The sequence below is a fragment of the Monodon monoceros genome, unplaced genomic scaffold (genome assembly GCF_005190385.1).
Source record: "Monodon monoceros isolate NGI ecotype Baffin Bay Population unplaced genomic scaffold, NGI_Narwhal_1 Super_Scaffold_4, whole genome shotgun sequence".
NCBI classification, from domain to species: domain Eukaryota; kingdom Metazoa; phylum Chordata; class Mammalia; order Artiodactyla; family Monodontidae; genus Monodon; species Monodon monoceros.
The window spans coordinates 65,326,779-65,352,825 of NW_021703781.1; the positions used below are offsets into that span (position 1 = coordinate 65,326,779).

Below are 26,047 nucleotides of genomic sequence, written 5' to 3' on the forward strand. Positions count from 1 at the left end.
GTATCTGGGGGAGGAAGCACAGAAAAGTAGCAGGGGAGGAAGAATAAATGCTTGCCTGAGAAAGATTAGAAAAGTGCAAGAAGATGGCACAGAGATTTGGGCATGAGGAAATGGCTTGATTGAAATTAGGGATTAGAAGTTTCTTAGCGAGAGGTAGAAGCACCATGGGTGGGGGGTGGCTATTAACAACGATATGGCTCAGCTCAGTCAAAACTGGTCGCAATCCACTTTTCACCCAAAGAGCTCTATCCAGCAGCAGATAAGTCAGTCCTTCATGTAAGTTATTGTGTGAGGAGCTGGGGATGGGGGCATCTGTGGTCAAGACCCCGATGTGACAGAGAAGGCCAATTATCCTCTTGATTTTAATTCATTCTTAAAAAAGTGGGCTTTCTAGTGTGTGTGTTACAAACTGACCACCTGGTAAAGGGGGAGTGGGATTCTGAGGTGTGTGGGTAACTGTTGAGGGGGGTAGGAGCTGATCGCGCTGTCCGGAGCCTTCCTTCCATCCAACCCAGACTTCAAGACAGAGGCTGAAAGGTTTTATTTTCTAATCAATGGAATGCAGAAACTTACTAGCCCTCAGGGACAGATATGAGTCCCTTAACAGCTCATTACAAAGATGGGGCTGTGGGATCTTTGAACGGGTTATCAGCCCTGGTGTTCTTCGGTTTTCCCAGGATAGGTTTTTTTCTTCCTTGGGCACATCTGATTTCAGGCTGGTAATATGTCTGTAATATTTTATTCTTTTCTTTCTTTTTTTTTTTTGGTCATGAAGTAGCCCCAAACAGCTCGATCTACAGGGGGAAGGAATGGTTACTAGTGGGATCAGCTCTGAAGGAGTTAAAATTGCTTGCTAAAGTTTGGCATCATGAAAATAAATTTGAGGCCTGGTAGACATTAGTAAGGCACAGCACATTTACAGAGCTTAATTAGTACGAACTGTAATTGTTCATGGTCTGCCAGAAGAAGTAATGTTCAGGAAAAGTGGAGTCCTTCTCTTGCAGTCTTTAGTTTGAAACCGATAAATCACTTGCATATTTGTGTAGTGATTCAAATGGAGCTAAGACCTCTCCCATCCCAACATGTGGTAAATTGTAAAGTCAATGAATTGCAGATGTAGGCTACAGTGAGATTCTCTAAGAAAATGCAGAATGAATGGGAAAGAGTGATGCTATAAATATTTACTGAGAAGATAACTAGGTTCTTGCGTGCTGGGCCAATTATGATGTACTAAATATATTAGCAAAATTATTAAAAAATCGAGAGAGGATTTGTGCGGGTCTTTGGGTGGGTTGGTTGGTTTGGGAAAGTGAAATAAAAGGCACTATGTTATTGTCGTGTCAGTTTTATTAAGCCTGAATCACAATGGCATACCCAGGGAAGGACACATGAAACCCACATTAATGCAAATTAATTCGTTATGAGTGTGCAGCCTGTGACTGCTAAGTGGAGTAATGATGGGGCATCATTTTAAGAGTGTTAGTGTAGCAACTTTTAATGAAAAATGCTGTGTTAGGAACATGTCTCAGCACTTTAGCCCACGTGTTTTTATATGCTGGAAATGTGTTTTGGACAAGAGCAGGAAACTTGCTTCACTTTATTCTCCCCTCCCCCAAACAGTTTAAGAAATGTAATTATGTTTTGATGTTTAAAGAAAATCATCTAATTTTCCCTCAAAAATACCAATCCAGAAATGCCCATCACCATAACCAAGTTCAATTTCAACTTCTTTCTTTTTTTTTTTTTTGCAAGAGACTGCAGCACAAAGTGGAAAAATGATGAATGTAGCATCCCCCATAGACCTATAGATATAAGTTTATTGAAGTGATTTCCCCCCCCTTTTTTTTTCTTCTTAGAGGATTTTGGTCTCAGGCAGTGTTGCAAGTCAATACTTCTTTCCCCAAATGTGAGTAGGTGGATGTGTATGAAAGCTGTAAAAGTTAATGATCGTTCTCTGACTCATAGCTGATGGTTTCAGGTTGAGGAAAAGAAAAGAAAAAATTAATGAGGGTAAATAGACATTTGATGGAACGTTAAGACAGTAGGAGAGATTGTTCCTGTGTCTAAAGGCATGTGTTTTGTTGCAGCAGAATTTCTGAAGGAGAATGCCAGGAAGTGAAAAGGGGTTGCCTTTGTTAAGTTGTTGTAGGAGGGTACAGATGTTCTGTGTCTGGATCTTTGCAGGAATGTTTAAGCCTCCATACCTAGCAGTCAGTGCTGGCTTTGCCTTCCCTGTGGAAGTTAGAAGTCCCCTTGGCATCTTTTAAGGGGGCGGGCAGGCACCCAAAGGCCTGATCAGAAGTTTCCCACTAAATGTAAGAGGCTCCCAGCATAGGGCTGGGGGTGCTGTCTCTGTCCTGCAAAATGACTGGTGACTTAAGAAAAAGTCTTAGATATTTAAGCCTCTATTCTGCCTTTTATGCTAATGACATGGAAATTAAACTTCAAGTGCCTCACGGTGGTAGCTACACGGGAGAGGAAGGTGGACCAAAAAATCCCCCAAACCAAAACCGTTTAGGAAATGAATCTGAATTTCTTCTTCTCCTTTTTTTTTTTTTTTTTTAAATTGAAAGCTTGGTGATTCATAAAACTGGAAATACAGCAAATGCTCCCCACTCTTCCCAATTTAGTGGAATGAATAGGCATATACAAAATTAATCTTCATCCTACTGGAAGTTTGAAACCCAATGTAGTGTTTCAAGATTTTTAGTCGCCTTTGAGGATGAGATCTCTGATTGAAAAAGCTGTTTCCCTTTTCTCCCATCTCTGGGTATCTCTGATGTCTTGTATCTGAAACATCAAATTTAGGGCCAGTAGTAGTGATTAGAAATGAAATGAGAGAAATCAAGATAGGATTTCTTGGTAAGGGAGGTGGTTGATCGTAAAATGTTGGTTTTTGAATTGCTGGAAAATGTAGGCAAGGCTGTGCTGAGCACCACCGCATCTCCATGGCTCTTCCTCTGGACCACAGGGGGCTGGGTCACCGGGAGGTGTTCGAATGGGTGGTTGGGTGGGCTTGGCCACTGTAAACAAGCACACAGGAAGGGAAGGTTTGCTTTGTTGAGAGTTTCACAGGAAGAGGACATGAAAAGTACCTTGGAGTTCTCATTTGGTGCTGCTTCAGGGTGCCTGGGGGGGGCGGGGCAGGGGGGAACCACGGTGAGGGTGTGTTGCGGACCCAGGGTACAAGAGTCACAGTTGCTGGATGCGGAAATGACGTGCAGTGCTGCAGGTGGCCAAGAGCAGGGGTGGTCCCAAGAGTCCAGGCCTGGGGGAACCTGGTTCTTGAACTCAGATGAGCCTTAGATCGCCACCTAAGATCTCTCAAGCGCCCCTCATCTTCCAAAAGCAAGCAAACAAACAAACAAAAGCACAAAGGGTCAACCCTCTCTTGTTCTTTCTTCTAGCTTTTTACGGAGATATAAATAAACTATTGTTCCAGTTTAGAATGCCAAGTTTTTACCGGGTCCTTGTATTTTATGTTTGTCTTAAAAAGCTAGACTATAATGGACAAGGCATCTCTGTGTTTTCCAGGGATGGAAAAAGCAGTATTTAAAGGGTGTGATTTAGAAAAGAGTATTTGGGAAAAGAGGGGGTGGGAACCCAAAGGAGAAACGAGAAAATTGTCTTCCTCGCTGTTGCTGGGGGGAAGTGTTGAAGCTCAAAATCTCTCCAACGCAGTGGGTACTGGCTGGGAGCGAAGAGCTGATTGGAGCTTGTACTGTGTGGATTTATGAGCTGGTGGCGGGTATTCCGTGTTACTGGATGCCTGAGGAGGGGAGTTGCATTACTTGGGGATGTTAGATTGGTGTGTGTGAAGGTGAAATTAACTTTGTCCTACCAGATTCTTTAGGACCTTTCAGCTGCATTTTTACTGTCTTAATTGTAGCATTCTCTCTGGGGTTGTGTTGTTGTTTGGGTGGTGCTGAACGTGAGGATTAAGTGTGGAACCGGACAAATGGAAATTGAATTTGGATTAGCCACAGTTTCATTAATTTATTCAGAGGGCCGTGATTATATGAAATTTTGTTTCCACGACGTATACTTAGTTATCAGGTGTCCATTCGATTTTAATTGACGGTAGGAGATTTCTGTGGTTACCCTGAGTGCAAGATTGCCTTAGGGCTCCGCAAGGTTTGTGGGAAGAAAAGCTTGGACAGGTTTCCATTAAGCTCTGAATCAGGCAGTTGGAAAATCGCAGCATAAAACCGGCTGAAAAGGGGGACGAGGTTTTAGTGTTGCCTTCTCTCTCCTGAGCAGGGGAGTCCCTCGCTCCGACAAGAGCTGCTCTCAGCCAAGAATTCCAAACTCGCAGAGGAACCTATCCCTCGCACAAAAGTTGTTTTAACACAATGCAGAATTGTCACAGTAATTAGTGCGATCTCCTTACTGACTGGCAGTTTTCACAAAAAGGACAGGGGGGCCAAGGGGGCAAATTCATCTGTCTTTTTCAGTGACTCACTTTGGATGAACTGCTCCTGTGTGTGTGTGCAGGGGTGGAGTGCTGTGTGCGTAGGGGGCTTATCTCAGTGGCTCAGCCTTTATCTTTCGTTGTTTTAGGGAGTGTGATTCATTACTCTGCTTTGACAGGTAAAGGAATATATATATTTTTGGCCCACCTTTATTGTGCCCCCTTTTTTAACTTTGATTAGTATTGTTTGGGAGCAAGCAGACTCCTAACATATATACAGGCAGTGTGTTTTTGTTTGTTCACTTGGAGCAGATACAGTGATCTCAGAACCCACTATATCCCGAACTGGGAGCAGTACAGCCTTATCCCGTGAGCAGTGTGCATTTAGACTATTTAAAAAATTTCATTACTACTGGGTTGCGTTTAGTATGAGTTGCTTCAGAAGTTCTTATGTGAATTTCTTTTTTTTTTTTCCCCCCAAATAAAAACCTGTATAAACTGAATAATTTTTCTTGCAGGGAGCAAGATACAAAATAACGGGGTCTAAAGAACTGCTATACAGGAAGGTTCTGGTAATAGGAATCGTACTGTGGTAGTAATGGCAATAGTTTGCTATAGTAATACAGATCTGTGTTTGGAAATGTAACTGATTTGCCTATTACTGCGAGGGAGATGGGCAGTGATTTCATAGGACCGTGTGATTCTTCATCATTTGTTCGTTTATGGCCAATTAAAATGCATTTTCAGATATTGTTGAGACCTTTTAGTGTTTGTTGTATTGTTTATAAAATAAGTCAGCAGATGGTGTTTGTTCTCCCAGTTGGTAGGAGCCCAAGATGAATAAGTACTATTTGGGAAAAGAAGAATTTGGAGAGGCCTCTTGGTATTCCTTTTTATTTGGGGCTGCCCGTTTCTTTGATGGTAGATCTGTAGAGCTTCAGAGGGAAAGGCCCAGGAGAGACTTTAGCCTTCTGCTGTGGAGAGTCTGGGTGAACCAGGGATGTACCTTCACCCAGGGGCCCCCAAATACATAGGTGGTCTTTAGAAAACTCAGTGGCTCTTAGGCACTGGTTGGTTCCTTCTTTGGGGAAGTGTGGCTTCCTAGAGTGCGTGCGGGCTACAGAGCCGTCCTGAGCCGTCCTGGGACTGATAGCTTAGTCATTGCGAAAGAATGTATAAGGCATCGAGTGGCCCCTGAATTCTGCCTGCCACATTTGTTTTCCCCAAAATAGAATTGCGTTTGAGGGTGAGAGCCTAGCTCTTAGAACTCTGGGGGGCTTGTACCTTTGCAGTCTTGTGGCTTCTCACATCCTTTCTCTCCCAGTCTTTCCCTCTTGCCTACGTGTCGCAGTTCTGATGATGTTTGCAGCATCCCGTTAATTTTTCTGCAGCATCTTGCTCAGCACACTGGCTTCCTTTATGTCTTAATGGGCGTCCGTCTTTCCTTCTCGTGTCATTGATCCTCGCTCCCGGCCCCCTCCACTCCCCTTTTGCTTATTGAATAGGTGCTTTTTTAAAAAAAAAACTTTAGATTATTATGATCATCTTATTTATAGCAACAAATAAAAATACAGAGGTCTTGATTGAATGCCAAGGCTGCAGTTCAATCTAGGAAGGTTTGTCTGCTATTCATAAACTGCTTAAGATGTTTTCTTGTAGTTTGTGACATAAGCAGAACGCTTTGATTTGGTTTCTTTCTACAGCTCTATTTTCAGTCCGGGAGCACACATTACTCTGCGTACAAAACGATTGAACACCAGATTGCAATTCAGGTAGGACATGCAAGAGATCCCGAAGCTTGATTTGTCAATGTGTAGGTCTCTTGTGTCTCTTATTCTCCACCCCTCCCCCTGACCTAGGTGATGATGGTGGTGGTGATGATGGCAGTGTGGTTGTGGTTGATTCTTCGGGGGAGGTTGGAAGCAAAGAAGAAACAAGAGCAGAAGAAATGCTGCTAAAATGATTTAAAGATAGGGAAAGAAGGAGAAGCCTGTGTGTTTTTGTTAAGAGCATCTTGATCAGGCATGATGGGCACACAGACCCCCTAGCTTGGCTACTGTTTTTTGCTTCAGGAGGGGTCTTACATTGGGAGTCACATGAGGTGACAGAATGTGAATGGGAAGAATTGAGGGGGGTGAGATAGCAGAGGAGGCTGTGTGACAGCCAGAGAGTTGTTTCCGGTGGATCAAAATCATGTTAAGTGGTGCTAAGAATATCACTTTTGACCTGATTGTTCTGAAATGTTGATTTCTCTAGGACTTGTTGATACACGACACTGGAAGTGCTGGGAGGGAAAGGCGACAGATCCCAGCTTTTGATGAGTGTCCTGTTTCCTGCTCACGTACTACTTCCATTCTCTTAAATCCAAAGGCTAAACAAATCACGGACTAATAGAGACTCAGAGCTGAACTGATGCCAACAGAGTGCAGTCGTGGAGGGAGAGCAGACTAATACGATTTTCGTCTGTCTGCCTGGCCTGGCCAGGATGGATGGACCTCATGGTGTAACTAATGGTGCCGAAACTTCTTGAGTCCTCTGCTTCTGGGTTAACCCTTCAAGGGGAGGTTTTTGAAACCCGCTGTTGGGGCATTCAGGTCTGGCTCTGGGGTCTTCTCTCCTTGGAAGCGGATGTCGCTTGGTTATAGCATTTCCGTTCTTCCCTTGCTCACTTTCTTGTGGTTAGCCCTTGCGGATAACTTGTGTGTGTGTATGTGGTCCACAGCCATATCGCATCTTTGAAGCTGTGCTGTTTCAAATCTGCCTCTGTCTGGAGAAGACTTTCCAGTAGCCCTTTGTCCCAGGTACATTGTGAATTATTCCACCAGGGAAAAGTAGGACTCAGCAGACGTTGTTATTCGGTGGAGCCCCTAGTATTTTGTACTCATTTCAAGGTGACAGTAACTTATTTAAAAAATATTTTGATTCCTTCTGCAGTTGTGCTGCTGATCCGTGTGTGTATTTTAGGGGAAAGTACGACTCTCGATAATGCTCCTCCACCCCCAGATTATTTCCAAGGCTGGTGGGTTTTTTTGTTTTCGTTTTATTTTTTGGCCGTGCTGCGCAGCATGTCCCTCAACCAGGGATCGAACCCGTGGCCCCCCGCCCCCCCCAGCATTGGAAGCATGGAGTCTTAACCACTGGATCCACTGGATCCCCAGGAAAGTCCCCAAGGCTGGTGTTCTTGCTGGCACTCTCCCTGGGGGACCCTTCTTCCTTTTTGATCAGCAGCACAGTGAACGTTGCTCCCAGAAAAGGGCATAGACTCAGGGCTTGGTTGGAGAGCAAGCCCAAACCCTAACTCTTGATGAGTGGGTGATGAACAGTGTCCTGAGGCCTGCCACATCTTGTGGGGGGGCTGGAAAATCCCGTTGCCTGGGGTATGGGAATTGTCAAGGTTGAATAGCATCACGATCCCTATCTTGGAGTGGAAAGGCTGGCTGGGGCCATGTCACTGGGAGACCAGCCGAGCCCAGAGTAGCTGTTTTGTGTCTTTACACCCGTTGCTGAAGTGTCCCTTGTTAGGCCGAGCAGTTCGTCTTTCTCCAAACCACCTGGCACAGTGCGGGCCGTGTGAAGCGCTTTCTCAGGAGGGAGATGGAGTAAGTTACAGAGCTCATTGTCTGGAGGGCTGAAACCATTACTACTCGTCCATGAACAGGTAGTATTGTCCTCCTCTGCTTCTGTTTGCTAAGGCATGATGCCCATGTGGGCAAACAGAGAGATATTTTATTAGAGACCCAGCACCACCATGCTTTGAGGATTCATTCTTCCCCAGTCTCTGCTAGACCAGGATGAGGTCAAAGCCACATGGCATCTAGCTGTAATTTTAGTTTGACCATCAAAGGATAAATGGCGAAACAAAACGAAACGAAAGAAGCAAAGGGGAAAAAAAGAGGAAACCTCAGACACAATAAAATTGTTCCCAAGGCACACGGCAGCTCAGTAGCAACGTGAGGGTGAGAGGAGAGGGTGGCCCTGCTTTCGTGCAGAGTAGAGCGGATGTTTGCCCTCTGCCCCATTCTCCAGTTTAAGGCTTAGATGCAACGTGATTGTCAGGGCAGAATTTTCTTCCCTGGAAATTTAAAACTGTTTAACCTTAATAGGTACAGTATTTCAATCTGAGCTGAGCTGGTTGCTTTCCTAAGCTATATCCTGAAATAACCTAGAGTAGTATGACACCGTGCATCCCATGAGATTCCTCCCCCTTTCCCTTCCCTCCTGTAATCTCAGGACTTGGCCAGGTGCAACATTTATGTGAATGGCTTCTGAGTGATTCTCTAGACGTGTCTGTCATGTTCTTCTAAAAGGTTTGGACACAGTATCAATTGATGTGTTGGGATCTTCCTCACTTTTGACAATCTCCTTAACTCCTCTCAGTTTGGAAAAGGCAAGAGCAACACAAAAGCCATATTTTCCCTAAATGGTTAACACAGTATAATTGGAATAAAAATTAAAAGGCTTTTTTTTTGTTTTTTACAGACATAGATATTTAACTCTATTGACTTGTAGAGAGTTTTATTGAGATATAAGTACAGCACAGTGCACAGATCCTCAGTGGTGAGATGGATGAACTTTTCCTTTCGTGAACATCCATGAAACCATCCCGCAAATCAATATATAGAATGAGGTTGGAATGCTTTTTCTGTACAGGGCCAGATAATAAGTATTTTAGGCTTTGTAGGCCAAACAGTCTCAGTGGCAGCCTCTCAATTCTGCCATTGTGTGTGAAAGCAGCCAAAAATAATACCTACGGGAATAGGTATAGGTGTAGCTGGGTCCCAATAAAACTTTATTCATAAAAACAGATAGTGGCTCAATTTGGCTCATAGGCTGTAGTTCGTGGGGCCCCGAAAAGGAGTATTACCAATTCCCCTGGGGTCTCACTTATTCAAAGCTTCCCGCGACTGCTGACCAAAATTCTCACCCTGGATTAGTTTCATCTATCACCATGGATTAGTTTTGCCTGTGTTTTAGCTTCTTAGCAATGGGATTGTGTAGCAAATAGACTGTCTCATGTCTGGCCCTACTTAGCGTATGTGTGTTTCACCCCTGTTATTGCCGGCAGCATGGTTTGCTCCTTTTTATTGCCATGTACTATATGCCACAGTGCAGGTGTCCTTTCTGTGCTTTTGGGTATTTGGATTGCTTCCAGTTTCCTGCTACTATGAGTATAAGGCCCTAGTAACATTCTCACCCAGATCTTTTGGAGGAATATGTGTGTTGGATTCTGTTCACACTCGGGAGTGGACTGGGAGAGTGATATGTGTGTTTAGCTTGCATTGCCCTTTTGAGAGAGACTTGAACACTGGATTTCAAATGATATCTTTCGAAATGCACCAGCGTAGCGGTTGTTGGGTGTGTGAGTGGCTCACAGGAGGGGGAGCAGTAAAAAGATCGGGGTGGGGGGTTTCCCTGGTGGCGCAGTGTTTGAGAGTCCGCCTGCCGAGGCAGGGGACACGGGTTCGTGCCCTGGTCCGGGAAGATCCCACATGCTGCGGAGCGGCTGGGCCCGTGAGCCATGGCCACTGAGCCTGCGCGTTTGGAGCCTGTGCTCCGCAACGGGAGAGGCCACAACAGTGAGAGGCCCGCGTACCGCAAGAAAAAAAAGATCTGGGTGGGATCAGAGGTCAGCTTGCCCAAGCTCCAGTGCACGCCCCTTCACGCACGGCTTTGCTTTCTGGCCCCAGTGGGAGCTCCTCCCACTGGGGCCTGTTTCTGGGAACTCCTCCCACTGTCTCCATTAACCCGGAAGAGATCCTGCAGGCTGAGTGCGGAGGTGGACTCACTTTGCAGATGCCTCCCAGGAGTGCCCTGCAGGTGATTGTGGGTAAACGTTTAAGCACTGTCCCCACTACCTCCCTGAAGAGAGCTCTTCCCACACTCCTTCCAACCCCAAGAGTAGTGTTGGAATCAAGGTCAGGATCCACAGAAGATGTTTCCGTTGGTTTTCAGAAGGGCTACTTCACAACCAATTAAGCCTTTGTTTTAAGAGTATTTTGGCCAAAGGTTGATGTTTTAACACCAAGTCAGATGTGATTTAGGAAAAAAAAACTCCACACGCAGCAAAAACAAACTGTGTAGACCTTTCTTCGTTGTTTTTCTTTTCAGATGTGCAGTGGTTTGTGTGTGTGTGCGTGCACAAAGACAACTAGGAGAGGATCCAGAAGAAATGGACCGTTTTATTTGTTTACACAGCTGAGCGGTGGAGATTTTGTAGTGGGTATTGCTTTCCCTTTCATCCTCAAGGCCGCAAGCTTCCACTGAGTTCTCCCAGCCCATACCATTCTGCTTGGTCTTAGAACTCATCTGCCATGATTCACTACGGCCTGAGGACCTTCCTCCAGGGCCTGGGTGCTTTGTGGAGCCAGCGAGAGAAGGATACGATTTGGAGAGTGTCCTGTACCCTCTTGGTCCTTTATTCTTGAATGTGAACTTGGCACTCAGTCTTGTCCGTGTTATAACATTGTTAAGATTCCTGAGGTGCTATGGCTCAGGGTCCATCTCTTTGCCCCAGTAGATCCTTGGTGTTCGTGATAAAAATGTCCAGAGAATTGTACCAGCAGGTTTGAGCAGGATGTTTGAGGGTGCCTGGCTTTTCCCTAGTTCATGTTTCGGATGGTCGTGTCTTGAGTTCTAGGCCCTCCTTTGCTCCACAAGTTCCCTGGCCTTTCAGGTTTTGTGAGGGTTTGCAATATCCATTGAGGGGCAGATCTGGGCTAAGAGGGAGAACTCGCAGAAGCCAGTTCTTCATATGGTTCTTTAGTCCCATCACCAGACTGGCTGTGAGATTTCATGTCCACTTTCCACAAAGAATGCAGTGTGTGTGTGTGTGTGTGTGTGTGTGTGTATGTGTGTATGTGTATGTGAGAGACAGACAGACACAGATGTCATTTCACTAGAGTAGTTTGACAAAGCCTCTGGGTGCCAGTTAACGTATTCAAAAGGTTCATTCACTTGCTATAGTGGTGCATTTTAGCCTAATTGTCTAATTTAAGTCCATATCTCAGAATGCTTGTTCACTCATTCAAAAATATTTATTGTGTATCTAGTGTGTGCCAGGCCCCTGGGGAGTTCATCAGTGAGCAAAACGTATCAAGGGAGCTTCAGTTTTGGTGATGTTTTGGATGTTGATTTATAAGCACCCCACCCCCCTGGGTCTGACTCAGTAGGTTTTGGATACAGTCCGGGAGTCTGCATTTTTAATCAGGGTTCTGAGTTTTGCCTACTGAAGTTTTGGAATTGTTGCCCCAGAGGCTTCTGAAATCAGTCAATTGATCACTTATCGCTGCTCAGTCATTTTCGCTTTGCTGAGTAAAAATTAAGGGCTGGCCAAGTAATTAAGGGGGATAACCTTTTCTCATTTTGAGTGAGAAACTAGACTGCCCTTAGGTTCTGATGAGCTTTTGAGGCCTTTCCTTCTCCCTGGTTATGGGAGGAGAGCCAGATACTTTTGTAAGGCTCAAGAAGAGGGATTTCTCTGTTTATGGAAGAGTGGCTTGGGCAGTGATGTGCTTGGTCTTCGGGCTCAGAGGCAATAACAACAGCTGATATAGTAGGAGCAGCTTCTGCTCATTGAATTCTCCCAACGCATTGGGTTTGGTGTTAAGTGCTGTATGTGAATTCTTTATTGATTCTTCATAACAACACAGAAGGAAACCCAAATGGCGTAGCTCCTCTTACCACCATTATCCCCATTTTGTGAACCAGGAAATGGAGACTCAAATACGCAAGATATTTTGCGCATGGTCAAGGAATTAGGATTCAAAACTGGGCTGGAGAGAGCCTGTACTACACAGCCTCATGCTGACTACTGTCTGCTCAGAATATAAGCTCAGCAGGGTCTGGGGGTTCCTCAAGCAATGGCGACTAACCAGCTCTCTGGGGTCTATACAAAAGAACCACCTGGGAGCCGCTCAAAAATACAGAATCCTGGGTTTTAACCCCTTGGAGATCCTCATTCATCAGGACTGGGTCTGTGTTTCACAGGTTTGAGCAAGCATCACCTAGAAAGTGCCTGGTGGGCTTGTTGAGATGCACATCTGTGGCCCCACCAGAGTTTCAGCTGTAACAAATATTCTGGTGATATTGACGCCGCTTCTGTGGCGACAGCACAGAACCTTCGAGAACCGGTGGGCAAGGGCAGTATTTCCCAACTCTGGCTGCACATTACAATCCCCAGGGGAGCATTAAAGACAATGCACCGGCCTAGGGGGATGCTGGGATCTGAACCCCGTCCCACTCTGGAAGATTCTGATGCATGTAGCTTCATGAGAACAACTGCTGTAAAATCTTTTGTCCGTTGGCTTATTTTAGCTTGACTCTTTTCCTGGGGGAGAAGAGACTGGTTGCATTCGGAGTTCTAAAGGATGTCTGTTCAGTGGTAGGAGTCTCTCTTTTGAGAGCATTTCTTTAACAGGTAATCTCAGTGATGGGCACCGTCCCCTGAGTTAGTACCAGTGTGAGAAGGTGGGACTCTGCTGTCATATGCAGGGGGCTGTGGGACCCTGAGGCTGAGGGGCCTGGCAGTCTAAGTGCTGTTCAGACTTCCCCGCGCTGTGAAAATGCAGATGTGGGATCAGTAGTTCCAGGCTGGGGCCTGAAATCCCGCGTTTCTGACGCACTCCCAAGGGGTGCTGATGGGCCCCAGAACACCCTTGGAGTGGAGCAAAGGTAGAGTCCGTTTTGAAAGGCAAGGAAACTGAGGAGCAAAGAGGCGAATTGGTTTGTCTGAGGTCCCGCCACTTGGTGGAAACAGGGCTGAGACAAGAAGCCAGGAGTCCAGTTTGGCTTAACGTCCATCTCTCAAGGAGAAGTTATCCTCCTGTCCAAGCCAATAGCAGTTGCATTGCATTGGCCAGATAAAATAAAACAATCTCATTTTTACTTAGTGGTTTTTAACTTCTGTCTGTTCTAATTGTATCATTGTATTTGTATAAGTTGAGATATTTGTATCTTTTCATTCTCCACCATATTAAGGCACTTGGGACCCAGCCTGCATGGCCTGTAAGAGGGCTGGTGAGGATGCAGAGAAGTTCTGGTTGTCTTTGACTAGAACAACCGGAAAGAATGGAAACAACTGTTCTATGTCAGCCATCTGGGTCCCCCATATGGACCACAGCCAGTAGGTGTAGAGGTCTGGTCTGTGGCAGTCAGCTGGTTGTATTTTCTTAGTAACTTCAGTTTATTTTATTTTTTATTTATTTATTTTTGGCAGCTATTTATTAAAATTTTTATTTTATATTGGAGCATAGTTGATTAACAATGCTGTGTTAGTTTCAGGTGTACAGAAAAGCGATTCAGTTATACATATAGATGTATCTATTCTTCAAATTCTTTTCCCATTTAAGTTACTGCAGAATATTGAGCAGCCTTCCCTGCGTTGTACAGTAGGTCCTTGTTGGTCATCTGTTTTAAATGTAGCAGTGCGTACATTTTAGTCCCAAACTCCCGAGCAGTTTGTGGGATCTTAGTTCCCCGACCAGGGATCGAACCTGGGCTCTGGCAGTGAAAGCACCGAGTCTTAACCACTGGACCGCCAGGGAATTCCCAGTAACTTCATTTTATAAGTTGCACTTTATAATAGTATTTGTTTTTTTTTTATAAAGTCCCTGAGAATCATGGGGCCTTTTAGCTAAGCACAGACATTTCTAAGTGGGTTATGGCTGACCTTTGCAGGCTTATCAAACTTAGCACTTAATTTGTTTCTGGAGTTGGGTTTGGTTGCACGGTATCACATCCTGGTCAAACAGATAAGTGGTTGCAATTTGTTTTTAAACAGTTTACCTCGGAATTGCAGCATACTCTTCAGTGAAACGGAAGCGGCGGTTGACCATTCTTCCCAAGGGTTCCACCAAAACCCCTGGGTGGTTGGCAGTTTGTTTAATATTTTAATGAGTAATACATTGAGATTTAAAAAATACCAGAGTAGGCACAGGTACTATATATTTCTTTATCTGTGGCATGTTATAAAAAGAAACATTAGAATCAAATATTTGTGGACTCTTTGAAGCATCTTCACAAAACCCTAGTTTTTTGAGGTACCAGCTGGAAAGACTTGGTTCCACCAGCTTCTATAACGATTGAGGCCTGGACTGGAAATTTGCATGTCTTTCCGGGCTGGATGAGATAAGACGGCTTAGTGCGGGCTTCTCCACCTCAGCACTATTGACACTTCGGGCTGATGATTCTTTGTTGCACAGGAGACTGTCCTGTGCATGGCAGGATGTTTGTTTAGCTCCAGCCCTGGCCTCTCCCCTCTCCATGCTACTAGCACCTAACAAAAATGTGGCAGCCAAAAACGTCTCTAGATCTTGCCAGATGTCCCCCGGGGGCCCAGACTGCCCCTGGTTGAGAACCACGGGCTTAGTTTTTCAGGTTCAAGTGGGCACCCTGCCACTGAAGCCCTAGGAGCATTACCTTTGCATTTTAAAGGGATAGGTACAAGAGGAGGTGGGCGGTTCAGCACATATGCTTCTGGAGTTAGATAACCTGGGTTCAGGTCCAGTTTCTGCCAGTGTCTACCTACTAATTAGGTAAATTAGTTACCTGGTTTGTAAAATGGGGGATGATGCTAGTTTCCAGAGGGTTGTTGGGAGATGAAATGAGATCAGGTCTGTGATGAGGTGGGTAGGGCAGTGGCACACTGCTTGACAAGTACAAGCAGCTGTTTTTAACCACTGGGAACTATGTGAAGTACTCATTTGTAGATTTCAGATCAGCCTTATTCCGTCATGCATTGTATATTTTTTATTTCCTGTCAAGAACACCACACATGATAAATTTGATGACATGGACTATCTTTGCTGAGTAGCAAAGATTTATGACTCCTGTTGGTTGCTGTTTGCACTTCTCTTATGTCACTTGAAAATCCTGCCTAGTCCTTGTAACATTTGACTAGAATGTAAGCTCTTCTGAGGTGTGTCTTACTCATCTTTGTATCCTTAGAGCACTGTGTAGGAATGCCTGGGACATAGTACGTATACAGCAGGGGTCTGAATGTGTTGAAGTACTGTATACTGTGGGCAGAAAGGGGACAGAGGACATAAGTTTGCATTTTTTTCATAATAACCTCTTTCGTAACATGAGAGGGCAATAAGTATATTTTTCTGGTACTCAACCAAATAATTTGAGATAGGCCTTCAGTCCCCGTGTAAACTTAATATTCTTTCCCAGGTATCTCATATTTTGATTTCAGCTCTCCTTCAGTGCGTGAATTTGTACCCTGTCTTAATGACTATGGCACTGCCCAAACAATGCATAACCATAGTTGGACTGGTTTATGTAATTATCTTCTAATTTTCAAGATGCTTGGAGGTTAGTTGGTTTTTAAAAGAAATATTAGCTTTTTTTTTTCTTTAAATGACAAGTAGTGTTACCCATTGGATTATAACATTTTCTCAGACTTTGACAATTGTCATTAATTCCTGCAGCGGACTTACCCAAAAAAAAAAAAAAAAAAATTAAGCACTTTCCTACTTGTAGATGGATGAGCCTTCACAAGCAAATTCATTCCTTTCTATTCCCAAACTTGTGCCTCCTTGAATTTTGAGGTTGAGATGAAGCTCTAGAGTAAAAAAATGTTGGTTGACAGTCAGAAACTAACTGTCCAAGGCTTGAAAATGGATGTGTGTGTGGTCGTAGCCCATCCTGGGGCGGTGGTGGGGGACTAGAGGATTCTTTTCGCCAGAGCTTTGGCGAGGCTGCCCCATAGGGAAGATAGTCTTGTGTCAATAGTTTTTAAGTTGATTCAGTAAGCATTGTTGCTGATTGAAATTGAAGAATTGTGAAGACAATTCATCTCGAGGAACACAGAGCAGGGAGTATGAGCCGGGCTGCTGGGAGCAGACATTGACATACGGGCCGTCATCAAACTAATTGTTGTTTGAATTACCTGTTATGATCCGATGACAAATCTGCCTTGCTCCTGCCACTGGAGCAGAAAATGTAGCTTGAATTGGCGTGATGTTAGCAAGTGTAAACTGTACTTCAACAAGATGGATAAACCCAATTATGGGGCAGACCTGTAGAGAGAAAATCCATTTAAATCTCGTAATGTTAAGCAGAGCTGTGTTTAATTCATTTGGACCAATTTGGGAATGATGTATGAGTGTTGGTGAACATTAGTCAACGGGGGGACCACTTGGAGGAAGGGGATGCGTTGATGCTGCTAGCCACTTGGGGAGGCATCTGGGGTGTCGTCTCAGCAGCCTGCACTAATGGCGGGGAAAGGCAGAAATGACAAAACGATGTACTGACCGCCGTCAGGAGAGCAGCATTGTGTAAATGAACCAATAAGGAAAACATATGAAGCAGAAACGAGAGGAGGTGTTTTTCCTAAATGCTGCTGACGGTCCAAAATATATAGGAAACTTGAGGTTCTTCTTCTGTGTTTCCAGCTCCCCAATATCCTTGTGGGTTTTTCCAAGCCTTGTAGTAGGAAGCCTAGGAAATGCTCTTTCTATTTCCTTAATGATGATTTAAGAGAGAGGTAGAGAGAGAGAGAGGGGAAAGGGACAGCTAAGTTTAAATTGATAATCTTGGGGCATTTGATTCTCTACTGGAAAGCAGTCAAGAAGGCATTATTCTGAAATACATATATTATGCATATTTGGAAGAGAGTTTGGAAGGTCTTATCTATTTAAAGTTTTCTAGTTTTCTTTAATAGCTGTTGAGGGGTGGCCCAGCTTTGTATGTATTCGATAGTAGGTGCTCAGTATATACTGATGAGGTGAATGGCAACACTGAACTTTAGAGAAGTAACTTTCGGAGCTAAATACTGGTGCTTACACAACTCAGACTCATTAGGATCTATATGGACCTTGTATTCTAGATTCATCCAGTAGTTTGCATTCCTGGGAATTTTATGATTTTCATCTAAAAATTTCTGGTTTTACTCCCCCCACCCCCCATTTCTATAGTGTTGGTTTGGTCCAGGATGGTCTTAGAAGACTCTAGTTTCCTTTTGTTTTGGGAGGAGCTGGTAAAGCCTGCCATTGGGTTGTTACTGTTTGGTTTTTCTCTTTTGGTTTTGGGGTTTTCTTGTTTCTTTTCTTTTGTGGAGTGGACTGGACTTGGACTCCAGGCTTGTTCAAAGGAGCATTTGAAAGACTGGAGTGACTAAGGAGCTTGGCAGTGGACCGCCAAGAAATTCATGGTTGTACAGTCTTGCCCCCAGCCCATAAATCTAACCATTGGGAGTGCTGGTGTAAATGAAGGTTAAAGTCCTAGGAGCTTTTTTCTCTAATTGGGGTACAGTTCATTGTATGGGGTGGTGGTATACATTAAGTGTTCATTCCGGGCAAATCTTTTCTCCCAGAGGCAAATTTATTAGAATTTTACTTTCTGACTTTCTCCAGCTCAGTTGAAGAAAGAATCCAGGGATGATAATAAAAAGTTAAGATTTTACAATTATGGCTCAATACTGAATTCTGAGAATCTGAATATTCTAGACTAGTTTAGCAGTAGAATTTAGGCAGAACACTTTGAGATAATTTAAACTACCATCTCCACCAAACCCCACCAGCACATCGAAGCCCTCAAGTTGACCCGGCCGTTGGTAGACCTCCCAATCGTTTCAGAACAAGTAATGCAACTAAATGAATTTGGAAGAAACATTGAGATGTGTTTCCAAATCTGAAGGAAGAACTTTGCACTGAAAGAGGGAGCATCCCTTGTGTCCCATGAGCTTTACTGGGGCTCTGTCTGGTTTGGCTCAAAAGTGCTTTCAAGATTTATACTCCTGGGGGTGGGGTATAGACAGTGTGCACTGGGCAGGCAGTGAGTAAGGGGGTTTTTGGAAAACAGACTCTTAGGGAGAAGAAAGCATCTACTTTCTGGGTAGAATGGCCTATTCGTGGTAGGGGTTAGTCTTTTCAGGGTCCAGGAGGGGTGCTTTCTTGATTAACTTGTCCCTTTCTGGTCTTGGAACAGGGCTGAAATCTGGCAGTCATGTGTGCAAAGAGGCATTTTTGTCCTTTTGATTAGATCCTCAGATATAAATATATAGTAAAAGATCTAGGAATACTTAAAATATGATACAAAAATGAAATAGTGAGATAATATCAACTCTTGAGCTTAAATATAATAAGTTATTTTCTGTAGAATTAAACAATAATTAGCTTCCTTATGGTATCAAGTTCTAGATAAGGGATTAGTTGATGTATGGAATCTATAAGACAATTCAGAAGATGTTTCAGGAATCACAAAGTTCTGAATTTGGTTCTTATCCTTAAAACCAAAAGCAAACCTCTCTTCTTTCCTCCTCCTGGTCTTCAGGTGCTTAGTTAGGGCTGAAGAAGCCAAGAATTTTCCTGTTAATTAAAAAAAAAAAACCTCACTGACCCAACGTAGGCAGGCATTTTTTTTGTGAAAGAGAACTTAAAGGAAGGTTGAAAAATGTCCCCAAGCTCAAAAGGAGGTGTTTCCCAAGCCACCACCGTGCTTTGTGTACCCGATTTTGTTTTGTGTTGTCTTAAAAAACTTGTCACATTTTCACAATGGTGAGTGAAAGCAGTTGACAAATGTCACAGAAGACCTGATGTGTGAAGCCATTTCTGTCTGAAGAATTGGCACTCAGGGCCTGAATTCTGGAGGAAAAGGCTTCAGTCACATGGTAGACCCCCTTTCCTTGGAAGAGGGGAACCCCTGCCTCAAAAAAAAAAAAGGGCAACAACAACAACAAAAAAACAAAAAACAACTATGTTTTGCTCTGGTGGCTTTTCAGTTGGGTTACATTTGCCAGTTTATCTTCATCAGAAGATAAGTCTGAATATACTTATCATTTCCCCACAAGCACGCTCCTCCTGCCATGATTTTGTCATTTTGGGAGAGTGTAGGGAAAGCACCAAGTTCGTTGTTGTTGTAGACCGGATTGGATGCCCCTGCCTCCACAACTGTGTTTTTCTTTTTTTTTTAATAATAATAATAATAAGTTGAGAGTTGTTTGGTGTTTTTTTCCTCTGGCCTTATTGGAATTTTTGACCAAAATGCTTCTCTCCAGGCCCCTGGTTTTGCAAAGCAGTTAAAGGAGCCCGACAGTGACTTGCACATGTCGGGAGCGGATGAGCTGACGTGTAGAAAATACACACACACAAAACCACATGCCCCATGCAAAGCAGATACGGTTTTGATTTCGACCTCCGTGGTTCTGCTATCGTTGCTTTTTCCGTGAGAGTGGATCTTTATCTTTCGGCCGACTTCTGGTTCCGTTCATGGTTTGTGGTTTCCAGTTGCCATCACAGCTCGTGAACTTGGCTGCTTGGGAACCAAAGGGACCAGGGCTCCTGGCCCGTGAGAGTCTGAGGAGAGAGAGCCCCAGGCTGGCCTTCCCAAGGAATATTGAGATTGGAGATCTGCGCCTGGGCCCGGGTTCCCTGGCAAGTGGCCGCAGAGCCATTGTCCCCGTCCTGGATCCTCTGCTGTCACACGCTCCCCACCTGGGGTTTCTTCTCTCTCTTTCTGTGTTAGTTATGTAATGTCTCTAAGGACTATTTTGGAAACATCTAGACCAACTTGTGATTGATCTTCCTGTTCTCTGTATTTCCCGTGATTCCCTTGCTTTCCTCTCATCTTCTTTGGCAGGAAATATTTTTTTCCTCATTAACGAGTTTCCAGGTCAAAATTTCCCATAAAGTATGAACTTTTCTTTATCCCAGTATTTGATTTCCACCACTTTTTTTTTTTTTGGTTTTGTTTTTACGTAAAGCTGAAAACTTTAAATTGGGCAAATGGCTTAATGGCTCTGTGCCTCCGTTTTCTCATCTGTGGAAAATGGGTTTCATAAGAGGACTTGCCTCCTGTGTGGGTCTTTGTGAGATCCTGTGAGAGGGTTTAGCCCAGTGCCTGGTCCATGAGAAAGGTTTAATGGTGGTGTTACTGTTACCAATCGGGTGTCTGAGGAAACCCATCGGCCCCAGGCAAATGGGGACAGTTGGTCACCCTGACAACACTGTTGTTACACTCTTGCCAAGTTGACAAGTTGGTGATGGATTGTGTTGCATACCTTTTTGTGCTTTTTCTACCCCCCCCCCGCCCCCACCAAAAGAATCTGGTTCTGAGTTATTTCTCCTGTAAGCGAGTGGGCCAAATCAGGAGGCCAGAATACCTTTTGAAGAGTCTGGGTTGTGACATAATTTATCTCCCTGGGGAGGGCAGACAAAAAACTGATCGGGAGACTGGACTTGGAATTATCCAGCTTCTGATGGACATGAAGTTAGCGACAGCAAGACAGGGATTCGTGGCCTTTTGGCTGTAGTGTTTGCTCTCTTCTTTGGTCTAATTTCTATTGCTTCGAACTTCATTAAAAAAATAGATTTTAAAAGGCATCCCTTTTGGTTCTTGAAAGGCAGAGGGCTGGCTCCTGGCTTGCGAACCTAATAACACTTATTTCTTTCTTTATGAGGGAGTTTCCTGGGGCCACTGTGGTCAGGTTATTGTTTGTCTGAATCTGTAATAAGCGTGTAATAGCCCCGTCCTCCTCCACTTTGTCTCAAAGACAAGTGGCCCTAGTGGGTTTCTGGGGACAAGAGGCCTTCAGAACCTGTGATTAGAAGCTCACTGCTCCGGGGCCCTTGGTGCCAGCACCCGTGGCGGGAGGGGCAGCATGTCTGCAGTTGAGTCCGTGCCCACAACACAGGTCCCCTCGCTGGAACTTTCCTGGGAGGTTCTCCTGGGCAAGAAATCAGTGAGTGGACGGCGTTCTCAGGCCTGTTCACACTTCCGCTTGGATAACAGCGATGCAGTAAGGAGCTTGTCCGGAATGATTTATTCTCAGTGGAGGTTAAGAAATGACATCTATTCTCCCAATCGACTTGACAGCTGTCACTGTTTCTTTAACACCTCCTGGCTCCAGAAGGTCCAGTTCAAACCTCCCTCATTTGCAGAAGGCCGAATTCACACACAGGGCTGGGAGGTTTGTCCGTTTTTATGGCTCTCTTTAGCTTTTTCAGAGGCCAAAAGGAAAAGAGAGTGAAATATGAGAAGTCAGACAACAGTCAATGGACTTTTTTTTTTTTCTTTTTAAATCCTCACGCCCCTCTTTTTGGCTTTGGGACGCGTAAAACAACAGAAGAGTGTGTTTACACTCTCCCACCCTCCCACCTCCCTTGGAAAAAAAAAAAAGGACTTGTGTTTAGCAGTCATTGTTCATCAGAAAGGTATGGTATTTTTGTTGGCCTTGGCCAGACCTTTGTAGCTGGTCAGTGGCCTTGGGCTGCAGAAGGTGCCTCCATTTTCCTGCCCTCTTCCGCTGTCATTTGTAGCATCCTGGCTGATGGCGTAGCTTTCATCCAGAGCAGTGCTGTACCTTTTCAATTGGTCTGTCCCTCTAAGTGATGATTTATGCCATACCTCTCAGAAATGTCTTAATTTACTTCATTTAATAGTTTTGCCTCCTTTCTGTCCCCCCCTCCCCCCAAATTAACGCCAATCACAAAACTCCTTCCCCGGGCAGCCCTTGGTGAGATGAGGCATTTTCCTCTGGGGAGGACTTTGTCTTTGGGAATGGCAGTGGGGAAGAACTAATTAAGGGAGAGGATGAAGCTTCATAATTAGAATTAGGGGTCCAGGAGCTCAGAAAATGGTTAGGTCTGCCTCTGAATTATCTGGTTGTGGAGAGCTTTGTTCTCTGGGTCTCAGTTTGCTTGTCTGTGAAATGCCTCCATAGGATGTGCACAGAGGTGGGAAGCTGTGAAAGTGCTGTACTATCTGGAGTTCAACGTTTTTGCTGTAAAAAGGAGGCATTCTAGGGTGATGGATGAGGGCTCTGGCACTGACGTTAGACACACCTGGCGTCTCAAGTCACACCCATTTAGTGCATGTGGGACCATGGCCAGTTCTGGAGCCACCCTGCCACAGCACTTTTATCTGCAAAATGGGGACAGAACTGATCCCAGAGGATTAAATAGGAAAAACATACATACAGTGACCAGTGCTGAGTACAGAGCAGCAGTGGTTACTTTTGTTCAAAGCGGAATGATATTTGTCGTCCTTTCAGGTTCTGACCCTTGCTCGGGTGCGTGGTTTGTTTTGCTGCTAATGAAGGCGAGTGGACAGACGTCGTGCTTGATTTTCATGCCATCTTTTCTGGTTAAATTGCTTCTGCTTGTGAGAAGTATTGAGAGATGCACTGTATTCTCCTTGTCAGATAGGTATTAAAATAGGACTTTGAAAGCAACTTCAGGATCCTTCCATAGCAGGAGTCAAATTCATTTGCTCCTCAGCTTTTAACTTACATTTTAGTTATTCCTCTCCCTCCAGCCACATACATAAACACATACATTCATTGATTTCTTTCTTTTTTCATGTATTACTACAAGGATCAGTTTCTTCTGGCTTAATTCCAGAAACAACATGCCTGTCTTTTTTCATCCTTGAAGAAAAACAGTCCGAAGGCACCGTAATTCCTTAAATTGGATTTCAATGCTTGATCCCCTTATGTTCAGTAAACAGAGTGTTCTATGAAACATCATTGTTTGGGAGCAAGAGGCTAGCAGCCTTGCTTTTTTCAGAAGGAAAGGCACTGTGGTGGAGCCTCCTGGGGTGAGACTGTGGGTGAGGTCCAGGCAAGGTGAATGCCCATCTTCACTTGGGATAGAGGAATGAATCCCTTTCCAAAAATCCTGGTGAAAGTTGGGAGGGCTGCCTGTTTGTGAGCAGAGTTTAGTTTGGGAAGAAGCCTGCAGTTTGTGTGTGTGTGTGTGTGTGTGTGTGTGTGTGTTTGTTAACTCTATTAGTGCCATGGGCAGCCACCACTTGAAAGCCTTGGGGTTCCTATATTCAAATCAAAGGCTCCCAGGAGCAAAGATAAAGGGGACAGTGTGATCTTCAAAGATGAGAAGATAAAAACCTAGTGGGGAATATTTTCTGGGTAATTCTGCAGTTCCTCCCCCCCCCAACCCCCCCCCCCTTTTTTTAAAAGAAATATTAAGAGTATCCACAGCTTCCTTTCACTTAGTGCTGAGGCTCCGGTCAAGCTGTTGCAGTTTCTGGAGCCGGAGATGGATGACTAGCAGAAAGCAAAACGAAAATGTCTTGGGCTGGTTCTGAGCTTGTCGAGGAGTGAGTCAGTCAGTGTTTCTCGGGACCTTTCTTCCTCTCTTGCCTTTCTTCCTTCCCTTGAGCTAGTTTCGCTGTGAGAGTGCAGGCTTGGTACCCACTTACCCAAGAACTGATTAGTTCCTAAAAGAAGCAGTAAGTTGATTGCTTACAGAGATGATGTAAGCTTTGCTCTGGGGTACATCAGCTTGGATTTCTCATGCTTTATCTTATAAAGCCTAAATTAACAGCTGGTTTGGTTTGAGTTCTCCGGGATCTGACTAAGGGATTAGAGTCCATTCTCAAGTGAGTCAATCTAGTTTAATTTATTTCAGGTCTATCAAAAAAGATCAATCAAAGCTCTTTTGAAAGTAAAGCTATAATCAGCCTGCGCACTTAGAAGTCGCCGTTGTTGCGCTTGTGTTTCTCTCTGGTGGAGAAGCGCTCAGGCTCTGGTTAAGAGGACGCATTAGGGCATTTTCCGCGTCCCTCCCTTCCTTGCGGCCTCCACTCCTCCCCAGGAAGATTTGGAGAAGGTGTCATGTTCGAGAACTCCGCCCAGGTGGGTGCTGCCCTGACCTCCCGCTCCCTTTTCTTTGGTGATGCTGGATCCCTGGTTTGGAATAATTGAATGCTCGGGACCTGAACAGATCCAGCCCATTTCATGTCACCGGTGTTGCTCCTGGGCCTTCTCTTGCAGAGATGGGTGGGTGAAGATGTGCATTGAATTCTTCTTTCCGGGACGTCTGCAGTGAGTGTGCAAGGCAATGGTGAAGCACTCAGCTGTGGTTGATCTAGGGTTTTGTGAGCCCTGGGAGCTGCAACCCGAGTTGCCCATTTCTTTTGCGTTTCCATTTTAAAATACTTACTGGCATCTGCTCATAGCTAAGAACTGTTCTACACATGATACATCAAGAGACATACAGAGAATAACGAAGTGGTGAAGAGCTTGATGTTAGAGTCAGACAGACCGACCTCGAATCCCGACTTTGCTGCTTTGTGATGTATGATCTTGAGCTAGAACTTCCCTAAACCTCAGTTTCCCTGTCTGTAAAATAGGCATGATAAAAATATCCCTCAAAGGATTGTTGTGATAACAAAGTGAAATAACACTGTATCTTTTGCCTTTATTTTGGTTAAAAAAAAAAAAAAGGCCCTACATTTTAGGGGAGATCCCAAGAAGCTGAAGCTCCCCCCTCTCCTGAATGCATTCAGCAGAAACAGATTCTTTATTTAGGGTCTGCGATGTGTCCACTGCTCTGCTGATGCCTGGATACAATGACATAGTCCCTGCCCTATAGGAGTGTACACTCTATTGGGAAAAGAAAGCACTTAGCAGAGTAGGGTGTCTGGAACTGTGAATCCCCATCTTCTGGGTCACTCACTTTGGTCCAAGGGATGCTTTTTGTCATTCTTCCATTTGACCGAATGTAAACAGTGTGGGTCTCTCTCTGTCTGCCTTCCACTAATGGTTTCTGTAAGTCACTCACCCTTCTATTTCTCTTAACTTCCCTCTGGCCCCCCAGGTTTGAACGTTTGCATTATCACTGGTACACGTGTGAGTCTAGCCTCAGTTTTTCCAGCTGTGATATGGGGTGGGCATTATCCCTTGGAGTGTGTGTGAAGGGAGGGGAACACTCACATTTTTGAGGTATTCTTATGGTACTGTCATGTGCGGGAACTGAGGCTTTGTTCACTCGGCAATCATCACTCCAGAAGAACTTTAATATTAGTAACAAAAAGAAAAAAGAATAGATGTTGTTTGTTGAACTTTTGCTATGTGTCAGTTTGTAGAACATTCCATATATTTTTAAACTGAATGCTCACAGCAACTTTATGCATCATCCCCATTTTACAGATGAGAAAACTGAGGAAAGTTAGGGGACTTTCCCCAAAATACATGGCTAGTAAGTAGCTGCACTGGGGTTTGAATCTGGGCCTTGCCTGATGCTTGCTACTTTGACATGGAAACGGGAGGATGCTGTTGGGAATATAGTTGGGCTCCTCTCTGGAAACTCTAATGTGGGCCTTGGAGGCGAATTGGACGTGGTTGCCTACATCTCCCTCTAAAAACAAAAGCCTCTTTTTCCCTCCATGGTCCACTGTAGATCTGAGTCTGGGTTCTTGAATTTCTGCATCTGGTATGCATGGCCGAGGCCTTGCTTGTGGACCTGCGGGTACCTTACCAGGCTGTGTGCGCCTGACCCTGGTGAGGAGGATCCAGCAACCTCAAGTGTGGGTCGGGGTTAACCATTAAAAAGAAATAGCCATAGCAGTTTGGAAAGTCACATGCTGGGTTTCTACCATGTCCTAGAAACTGTCGTAATTCATTTTCCCCTTTGCTTTTGCTTGAGTAGAAAGAAAAAAAATTGAGAGTCAATGCTAATAATTGTGGCATGTAAACGTAAGTGGAAGTGTTTCACTGACATGCTCACGAGAGTTTCCGGCTCATCTTCGGCTTGGATGTAGCACTAGACTTGCCTTGAGTGTCTTGTACAAGCCTTTGAAGCAGGTAGACCATATTATAAATAGGCGCGTTGCTATGGTGAGGATGGCAGTCCTTGCTTGCTGTGGGTAACCTTTTCTACCTTCTTGGACACTGTT

The 26,047-nt window shown here is 44.5% G+C and overlaps 1 protein-coding gene across 33 annotated transcripts in view; it reads left to right on the forward strand.

Moving 5' to 3' along the window:
* TCF7L2 (transcription factor 7 like 2) overlaps positions 1–26,047 on the forward strand; it is a 197,708-nt gene that overhangs the window by 7,244 nt on the left and 164,417 nt on the right. For 20 of the 33 annotated variants that reach the window (XM_029245326.1, XM_029245331.1, XM_029245330.1 and 17 more), the window contains exon 4: positions 6,115–6,183. The exons of the other annotated variants lie outside the window; for them this stretch is intronic. In XM_029245326.1, the coding sequence (XP_029101159.1) occupies positions 6,115–6,183 (69 nt within the window). The remainder of the gene's footprint in view (positions 1–6,114; positions 6,184–26,047) is intronic. 33 annotated transcript variants of the gene reach the window in all.